This window comes from Fukomys damarensis, unplaced genomic scaffold (genome assembly GCF_012274545.1).
Source record: "Fukomys damarensis isolate Sample0158 unplaced genomic scaffold, DMR_v1.0_HiC HiC_scaffold_15, whole genome shotgun sequence".
Classification (NCBI taxonomy): domain Eukaryota; kingdom Metazoa; phylum Chordata; class Mammalia; order Rodentia; family Bathyergidae; genus Fukomys; species Fukomys damarensis.
Genome location: NW_022900927.1, coordinates 33,434,845 through 33,445,244, shown reverse-complemented (window position 1 = coordinate 33,445,244; position 10,400 = coordinate 33,434,845). Strand labels below are relative to the sequence as shown.

Here is a 10,400-nt window from a genome sequence, read left to right as displayed (position 1 = left end):
TAGGAAAATGGATGCATATTGAGGATATACTCTTAAGTGAAATAAATAAGTCACACATGTGTAAATACCAAATAGTTTCTCTGGTGTGAATAAACTATAATAGCACATAAGATCCTAATGATATAATGGACAATGTGAAATGGGAAGAAAAGGGCTAAAGGTTTAGGGAAAGTGGGAAGGGTAGGGGAAAGCTAATAAGGGAAAAGAAAAATATAAGAAAATGAAGAAATGGAAATGAAGTGTTTGTAAAGGGGGAGGGAGGAGGGGTGAAGGGACAAGGGGAAAAAATGAGAAACAAGACCTGTCTGTCATGTAAAGGTACAAGATCCCAATAATGAATGTAACTGTACTGTATACCTAAGATGTACCAATAAACTCAATGAGGAAAAAAAAAAAAACGAAACAGACTCTTAAGTTCTACAGTAGTACAGGGCCATTTAACATAGGAGGAAGCAGAATCACAAATGTCAACAGTTCCCAAGGTTGAAAGCACAGTTAAGGCTGAAGGCTTTAAAGATAACTGAATAGGAAAAGATACCATTGGCAGAGTGTAAGCTAATAGTCTAGTGCTTATTATGTGCCAGACATGGATCTAATCGATTTACAAGTGTTAATCTTATTTGGTATGATTCTTTTTCAAACCTATATAAAAATGCTGTATGCTCAGTTTTGCTTTGCTCACATCTCTGGGTTTTGTTGCCTTTCTGTCTGGGAACCCTTTACCCCCCAACATGGATAACTTGCATTTAGATCTCAGCTTAATGTCTCCTACTCTGATAAACTTTAATACAATCCTTGGGCTGGGGATTTAGCTCAGTGGTTCCACTGCCTGCCTTGCATGCACAAGGACCCAAGTTTGATCCCCAGTACCAAAACAAAACAAAAAAAACCCAAAACAAAACAAAACAAAACAAAAATACAATCTTTAGCGCACATGATGACAGGTTTGATAATGTAATTATATACTCCTACAGTACCTAAGCATGGACTCAGGACCCATTTCCTATTCAAATTCTGGCTCTGATACTCACTAACTATAGCTTTTTTGTTCCCGCATGTGTAATGTGGGGATATTTCTTGCTATTATTGTTGTGAGAATTAAGTTAATTAATATATAGGGAGTCTTTAAGAGTGCCATGCACCTAATAAATGTGTCAGGGATTTTTATTATTAATACTATGCTAGATTTATTCTTTCATTGCACTTATCACATTTTGAAATTGTTTTTCTGTTCTACTACACACCTTGGTTTCATATAATTAAGAGACAAGGATGAGCTAGCGATTTAGCTCAGTGGTTCTGGCACCTGCCTTGCAATCGCCAGGACCCGAGTTCTATCCCCAGTACCAAAAAAAAAAAAAAAAAAAAGAAAAAGAGACAAGGAGAAAAGGTTGGTTTTGTTTAGTATTGCCAGAACTAATTAGCATAAACTAACTGAACTTATTTAGAAACATTCAATTACATGCAATACCTTACTTATGCTAGGTAAATAATTATTTCATTTTAATAGGTTATATTAACTCATATCTTAGAAAGTTATTTTTTTCTTTTGAACAATAAAAAAAATCTATGCTTGTTTTCATGACAGAATGCCCACAATGAAGTTACATGACTGAAAGTCAGAGAAAAGATGAATTAACCTACCTGGCTCAGAGCTACAATGCATTTAGTATATTAAAGCAGCTGACACGATGACTTTTTGCGGGCCTTCCCAGGCACTGGAGTTTTTCTGTTAATTTGCCGTACTAGGTCATAAAAGATCTGCAAATATATGCATTTTTTTAATTTATAGGAGGAACAAACACCCCAAAAATGAAAAAGTAGAATAAAAAAGAAAAAGAAACTTCCATGGATAGAAATGAACCTGCAGAAAATAAATATTCTGTTCAGTTAAGGAATGAGAGTAAAATCAGGTGTTCTTTGTTCTTTGTTGTTGTTGTTATTTTTTTTGAGACAGGGTCTCACTATGTAGTCGAGACTGACCTGGAACTATGTAGCTCAGGCTGGTCTCGAACTCACAGCGATCCTCCTGCCTCAGCCTCCCAAATGCTAGGATTACAGGCGTGCGCCACTACGCCCAGCAAAATCAGGTGTTCTTTTAAGTGTCAAGTTTCTTTCTATTTATTTCTGGGGAAGAATTAAAATTACTCTCTTTAAAACAAGTACTTAGTTGAAGGAACTGCAAAGATCTTAGTTTAGTTAGAACAGTTACCATCAAACAAAGAAAAAAAATCCTTTTCTTCAATCAATGTCTTTTGAGCCCCTTCAATAATGATGCACATCTTTTTGAAGTTTAGTCTTTTATATAAAATCCCCACCCCTACTTTCTGTCTAGCTTTACTTTTTCATAAATTTCTACTGTATCAGCATTTATTAGAGACAGAGTATCATTATTTATGCACATACATAATTTTTTTTCCCTCTAAGATTAACATGTCACCCAAGTACATATTAACTTGGTGCTGAATTAATGTACATACATTTTTCTAGTAATTTAAAATGTTATAGGGCCAGGGATTTAGCTCAGTGGCACTGCACCTGCTTGGCAAGCACAAAGTCCAGAGTTCGATCCCTGGTAACCCCCCTAAAAGTTATTCTCCACATACAGAGCTATTTTAAGTATATCTGACCATACCTCATTAACATTTATTTTTGACTTTGCAGAAGATTCTAAGAATGCACAGTTGTTCCACTGTCTCGCTAGATTTTGACCTTGTTCCTTTCCTACAACTCTTTCATCTTCCAAGTCACATTTATTACCAACCAGAATCATCGGCACCTAAAAAGACATTTGTGAGAATAAGAATAAGTATACTATACAACTTCAAATAAAAAGAATTCTAATAATCAACTCAAAGGATTACTTTCCTTATTATGCTAGAAAAAAAGCACTAAATTAATAAAATGCAGTTAAAATATGGGAATCTTAATAAATGTTTTTTGTTAAGACTTAAATAGCACTGACTTTCAGATCAACTATACCGTCAATCACCTACACTGTTTTCACAGGAAAATTAACAACTGATAACTGCAAAGGGAAGTAAAGAGAACAATGAAATTCTCATATATGTAAAACAGATATAACCTAATCAACGTTGATTCAAGTAAGAGCCAATCACAGGAAATTTTTAGAAATAAGTTGTGACCTATTTACAAAAACGGAAAATTCTATCACAGTGGACTTATAAATAATTATGGTAACTAAAACACAATTTCTTTAGAAGGAAGTACAAAGGACATTACAGTAAAGAGCAAATCTATTTCAACATTTTAAAGTTTTTTTTTAAGGGTGTGAATCAACTTCAAGTTTTCTGGTTTCCTGACATGAATTGATCAATTGCATAACACAAAAAGAAGAAATCTGGAAGGTCCCTGAAGAATTTTTAAATTTCTCAGCCAGGCATGGTGGTACACACCTGTAATCCCAGTACTCTGGGAGGATACGTTAGGAGGATTACGGCAGCCTGGGCAACAGAGTGAGACCTTGTCTCAAAAAACATAAAGAAAGAAAAAGAAAAAAAACCAAGCCAAAACAAAACAAAAAACCTAAGAATTTATTTAGCTTCTATCTTTTATAGTCTTGTGTTAAAAAACCAGAAAGATCAACTTAATTTACTAAAAATCAAGGCTACTTATCAATGCCACCATGTGTCTGGATATATGTGATTCTTATAATTTTAAAAGAACACTGTAGGGAAAAATAATGCATATTCTATCAAAACACTACTGCTTAAAAATCAGTTTTATAAGTTGCTTTTTTGTTTGAGGCAAGGTCTCACTTTGTAGTTCAGACTGGCCTTGAGCATACTATGTAGCCCAGGATAGCCTCAAACTCATGGTGACTCCTGCCTCAGCCTTGAAAGTGCTGGGAATTACAGGTGTGTACCACCACGCACAGCTCTAAATTGCTTTTTTGAAAAAAGTCTAAATCAGAAAAAACTTTGGTGTTTTAGAAATAAATTTAGTTTATTAATAGGTATTTAGTAAACAGCTGCTAATTGCAACTGACAGAAGGAAGTATGACGATGTCTCCAAATTCCCGATTGAGAAATCCAGAAAATGACAGGATTTACCATGGGTGTCTCTTAGTTCCCATAACGGTAGCTACAAGGGAACCATAGTACAGCAGTTCAGCCAGATCAGCAGCCATCAAGGCCTCCTGCAAACATGTTAGACAGAAATGCATGTTTCCTGGGCCTGCTCAGGCCTACTGAGGCAGATACTCAAGGGCTGGGTCCAGCAATCTATTTTAACCAGTACTACTATTATTCTAAAGCAAGAGCAATTTTAAGTATCACATACTGAGGAATTAAAACATTTTTTTTGAGGTTTCCAATAGGATTGATTATATTCCATTTTGTTACATTCCGAAGGGGAACACAAATTAATGTTGGACTCTAATGTATTTTTTACTTTCCTTTAAAACTTTATGCTCCTGTCACAGTTGCATATATGTTCATATGTATAATTTTTGTTAAGGCTCTTAAATGTAACAGAATTATGTCTAGAACATAATCTGCTCTATTAGTAACATCTGCCTCCTACACGTCCCCTTCCTTTCCATAAGATGCAGTTTAAAAATAGGAAGGGCATAACATTTAATTTTCACAAGATAAGGGAAAAGGTGGGCATGTATCACTTTCTGGATGACATATACTGAAAAACATGTATAAACATTAAAGATGTATTTCTGCCTCTCAAAGCTTCTAAAAAACAATTACCCCCATCTCAAATATATGAGCTTTAAATTGCTTAAATTTAAACTTTAAAATTGGATACCAGTATAAAAAGGGACTTGAAATAAAACATTTATTAGAAGTCAGCTTACATCATCAGTGTCTTTAACTCGAAGAATCTGTTCTCTCAGATCTTGTAAATCATTAAATGTGGACTGTGCTGTGATGGAATAAACTAAAGCAAAGCCTTGTCCATTTTTCATGTACAAATCTCTCATTGCTGTAAATTGTTCCTACAAGTAAAAAGAAAGGAACTTTAAAAAATAAGAATGTTTTGAGTTAATCTGACTATTTTCAAAGTCTATAATTATAGCTCAATGAAGAATATTGCAGCATTATGTAACATTTCTTAAAATTAAAGTCCGTGGCAAGATACTATTTGAAAAATTGGTATTTCAAGAAAATAGGCTTTAAGCTGGGCATGGTGGCATATGCCTATAATCTCAGTACTCGGGAGGCTGAGGTAGGAGGATCACTGTGAGTTCCAGGCCAGCCTGCATTACATAGTGAGTTCAAGGCCAGCCTGAACTGCATAGGCAGACCTTGTCTCAGAAAAAGAGAGGGGGTAGGGGGTGGAAGGGAGGGAGACAGGGGGAGGGGGGATGGCGGAAAGGGAGAGGGAGAGGGTCAGTTTAATAAAAAACAAAAAAAACCAAACATTTGTATAAATATTCTCATGTGGAACTAAACAGTATGTCTTTGAAAGCTAGTAAAAGTCAGGTTTTTATATCAAGTGTAGAGTATTCCAATTGTATCCTCAAGTTACAGCTAGCTCACAATGCTCTTGTTCTGTGCGGTGTATCAGCATGTGTACCTTTATCTTGCCATTTCCTCACACTTTATTTTTGGTACCCAGGACTGAACTCAGGACCTTGTGCTTGCAAGGCAGGTAGCAGCACCACTGAGCTAAATCCCTGGCCCTCCTTACACTTCTTTACCGGACTAGGAGCATCTGAAGGTAAGAGCATGGTGCTGGGTGCATACTGGTACTCAAACACCAGCTGAATGCATACCAAACATACAGAATACATTTTCCCTTTACTTTTGGATACGGTATTTACAAATCTAGTTGCTAGGCTGGGATAGTTTGATTATCCCCTAAGGCTTCATGTATGGATGTTTATTCTTCACTATAAGGAATGACAAGAGTGTAAGTGAAACTTAGTCTGACCCTAATATTTAAAGGTGGGGTCTGTGGAAAGTGATTAGGACCCCCCCACTGACGTAGAGGATTTATAAGTAGAGGGAGAGACACAGACAGATAATGCTCCTTGTCTTTTGCTATGTAATGCTCTGTATTGCCTCAGGCCTCTGTCAGAAGAAGGCCATCACCATACACTACTGAGAACTTGCACTCTTTTCTTTATAAAGTAAGCCTCCCTCAAGTATGTCATTACAGTAACAAAGGAGTGAATACACTGGCCAAAAAATACTTCTGAAGAGGAAAGATATCAACTAAAACCTTTCATAGAGCCACTGAGAAATGAAAAGTATGAGAAAGAGTTTACATATATAGTAAAAGTACTAGCGAAACTGAAAATTTTCATACTAACACATTTAAAAAAAATTTTTTTTTTTTTGGGTACCAGGGATTGAACTCAGGACCTTGCGTTTGTGAGGCAGATGGTGGAATCATGGGCTAAATCCCTGGCCCTCACACTTTATAAATTCTTCAACAACTAATCCATTGGAACTTTAGAGTGTAACATTAAAAAAAGTAGAATTCAAGAAAATTATAGGGCCGGGGATTTAGCTCAGTGGTTTGGTGGCCTGCCTTGCAAGCGCAAAGACCCGAGTTCAATCCCCAGTACCAAAAAAAAATTAGAAAACAGCTTTAAATATTAATATTAGTAACTTTTAAATAAGCTTAACTAGTATCATCTACAAAGTAATAGCTTTAAAAGTCAATACTGTACAAACTGCATAAAGTGTGATAGTTTGTTTTTACATACCGTTCCTGCAGTATCCAAAATTTCAAGCATACACTGCTGTGCATCTACTTCAACTTGCTGAGGGAAAAATCAAATACATCTTTATTTTTTATTTATATAAAACTACCTTAAACATACACAAGTTATTAAAAACACATACAGATTATAATAACCATATAAGATAGCATCAATATCAACAAGTTTGTCTTAGTTTCAATTACTCAGTTAATTCCAAAGAAAATTCAAAATATCTCAAAACCAGTAAAAATTCCAATAATATCAGCAATGATTTTGACTAATTTTCTCATAATGCTTCAGATATACTTTTTTTTTTTTTTTTTTTTTTTTTTTTTTTGGTTTTTTGAGACAGGGTTTGCTTTGTAGTACAGGCTGGCCTTGAACTTGTATAAATTCTCCTGCCTCAGCCTCCCAAGGGCTGGGATAACAGGCTGCTCCATCACACCTGGCTCTCAGATATACTTTTTATTGTCTAGTTAACTTTATTCCCTCAGTATACTGGAACAAGATTTCTCGTAGGAACAAAGCAGTGCTATCACTATAAAAAAAGCTGTATTTTTCTGTCACCCCATTTAACCTAATTATTTCCTAGGGAAAAGTATTATTTAGAATAAATTTCAGAGCTGGGGTGCAGGAAGGAGTTTCTAGTATTTCTGGTAGACTGTAGACATAGAGAAATGAAACACAATATTTAAATAACATTTAAATTAACGGTAGGAACAAGACTGACTGCTACCTGAAGGTGGGGAGATAACTCTCCCACTGAATTAAAAACATCTGCACATTATTTACTGTCATACACTGTATTAACAGACATAAAAATTCACCTTTCTACAGTGAGCAATGACACTTTCTCAAGGATGTAGTAAACAGGAAGGTTAGGGACGTCTGTATGGGTTTCTCCAGATTAAAAAATGGAGCTTGAGAGCAATCATTCTAGGTGGCAGGGAATAAGAGGTTGGCACTTGATATGAATGGCTTGGCTCTAAAGTTTATGTGTCAAGAGTCACAGTTCTCAGGTCAGTTTTCTGTGTGTGCTTGTGTTTTATTCCTTTTTTGGCGGGTACCGGGGATCAAACTCAGGACTTTGTGCTTGCGAGGCAGGCGCAAAGCCACTGAGCTAAATCTCTGGCCCCTGTGTTTTATTCCTAACTGGCAAATATGTAATGCCAGGAAAAATGTGAACTTTTACCACCTATTTTCTAAATTAACTGTCTCTTTATCCTCCTTTGTATGTAATATCTAATAATTGTAAAGGTCAAAAAATATTTACATTTACATTAAAACCAAAAGGTCTTTTAAAGTAACATATACCTTTCTATAAGAATCTTCTATCGTAGGATCATACTTTTCAACAAAAATTCCTTGAACAAACTGTACAGTCTGAAAAAAATTAACATGCCATTATATTTCTAAGGAAAAGAACATATCCAAGTCTCTAAATTTAAATTATAGTTGACCCTCTATATCTACGGTTCTGCACCTTAAGATCGAACCAATGGAGGATAAAAAATATTCAGGGGTGGCACACATTGTAATCCCAGTTACTCAGGAGGATCAGATGGGAAGATCACAAGTTGGAAGTAAGCTTGGACAACTTAGTTGAGAGCCTGTCTCAAAATAACAAAAAACAAACAAAAAAGCTGGAGATGTGGTAGACCCTTACTTACTTGGTTAATATGTACTAAGGCCTGGGTTCAAAGCCCCGTACTGAAATAAAATAAATAAAAATAAAAATCCAGGGAGACAGGATGGTCACAGACTGGATCTATACTAAATATACAATAAAATATTTATATTGCATTAAATATTATAATTTTGTGCAACACACACACATGCACAGGCCAACCCAGCTCCCCAGTACTTCAGATACAGATTTTGTTTTATTTTTGGTATCAGGGATTGAATTCAGGACCTTGTGCTTATAAGGCAGATGCTGTACCACTGAGCTAAAATCCCTGCCCCAGATACAAATTTTAAAAAACAGCTCATGCCATGGGGGGAGGGTGCAGATCTTACCATGTTGCCTATGCTGATCTTGAGCTCCTGGGCTCAAGTGATCCTTGCACTTCAGCCACCTAAGTGCTGAGACTACAGGTGTGCACCACTACACATGGCTCATGTTGTATTACATCCATCTCACAGTTTGATCTAAACATGTCAAGTTCTGTCCTGGATGGCTACTTTAAGTGACCAAGGTAAGATGGCTTATCTCCATAAGGAGAAAAAGAAGGTCAATCTATGTTATGAGTCTCTGCCAAACTTTGAATCAAAGTGATTTTCCCAAAGTCCCTTTTCCCAATCCTCATCACGAAGTTATTTCTTTATTCTTGCTATCCCATTCCTTTATGCTAAAAACATGACCTTAAAATAATGCAAAATTAGTCAAAGGTAACAACTGAAACTTTATAAGCTTTTGACATTTTCTATCATAAAATACATAAGATTCGTCCTAATAAGAAAAACCAAAATTCATTCCTATCTGGCCCTAAAATGCAAATAGACATATCTTTATACACTGTCTCACTGTGTGCTTAGCCCAAACTACATTCTGGCATACCTGAAATATGATCGTCCCAGATATACTACTAAAAATCAACTAAAATCACAACAAAAATATCACATTCTTTCTAAAGTTATTAGGGATTTCACCTTAACAAATAAAGACAAATAACCAAAACCTAAATCTCAATAGGAAAAGAACATCTTAGAATGAAAGCTCAGTTCAGCTGAGAATAACTTACCAGAGCAGACTTTCCAACACCTCCTGAGCCAAGAACGACTAGCTTATACTCACGCATTATGCCAACGTATCAAACTGAGTACCTTGTTAAAGAAGAAAAAAGACTTAAGTCATGGTATTTATGTGCTTATAAAAATACGACAGTTGTACAAGATTTATTTAAAATGATTACTACACCATACTAATATGGAACACTCTATAAACAGACTTACTACAGAACTATGGGTGGTACTTTCTGTGGTTTCTTTCATGCTATAACAGCAGAGTTAAATAGTTACAACAGAGGCCATCTGGTCCATAAAGCCTAAATTATTTATTATCTGGCCAATTCCTGGGAATGATGAATGATAAATGTTAAGCTGGCAGAGGAAGCAGAAGACCACATTTATTATTTTTGAAATGGGTGGAATTATAGTTAAAGAACCTGAAATTTCTGAAATCAGAAACATCACCAAAATGAATTCCCAGACTAAAGAAGTCATCAAGCTTTCAGAAGAATGAAACAATGGAAACCAAACAGAAACAACCCAAACCAATGCTTATTACTGAGAAGTTTCAATAATACTATGGATAGTCTAAACATTTCCAGAATAGGAAACTATGAGAATAAAAACTTTCACATTTCTGGAAACACGAAATGATCAGTAGCACAAAAAATAATAACCAGAACAATCTTAATTAGGGTTGGGGGTGTAGCTTACCTTCTACCCATCCCTCCCCAAAAACCCTAGCCCCTCCCCATGTCTTTCTTGGTAGCAAATCTAGAACTTGCTTAAGGAAACTGAATCAACCAATTACAATTTACCTCAGTGAACATGCTTCCGCAAAGTAACCCATTACTGCTGTCACCTTATTTCTGAAAGTTAGCTAATTAAAATGGACACACTTTAATGAAAACATTGTGAATGCCAAATAACTATCACAGGTCTTTGTATAAGGTAATCAATCAGCCCTTTTGGTTTTGGACTTGGA

General features: G+C 35.6%; 1 protein-coding gene across 1 annotated transcript in view; it reads right to left on the bottom strand.

Moving 5' to 3' along the window:
- Positions 1-9,535, bottom strand: part of Rap1b (RAP1B, member of RAS oncogene family) — an 11,649-nt gene extending 2,114 nt beyond the window's left edge. The window contains exons 1-6 of the mRNA XM_010644214.3: positions 9,430-9,535; positions 8,000-8,068; positions 6,689-6,745; positions 4,829-4,969; positions 2,636-2,779; positions 1,645-1,761 (exon numbers count right to left, since the gene is read on the bottom strand). Coding sequence (XP_010642516.1) covers positions 1,675-1,761; positions 2,636-2,779; positions 4,829-4,969; positions 6,689-6,745; positions 8,000-8,068; positions 9,430-9,486 — 555 coding nt within the window. The 5' untranslated portion in view covers positions 9,487-9,535 and the 3' untranslated portion in view covers positions 1,645-1,674. The remainder of the gene's footprint in view (positions 1-1,644; positions 1,762-2,635; positions 2,780-4,828; positions 4,970-6,688; positions 6,746-7,999; positions 8,069-9,429) is intronic.
- Between the last annotated feature and the right edge of the window lie 865 nt (positions 9,536-10,400).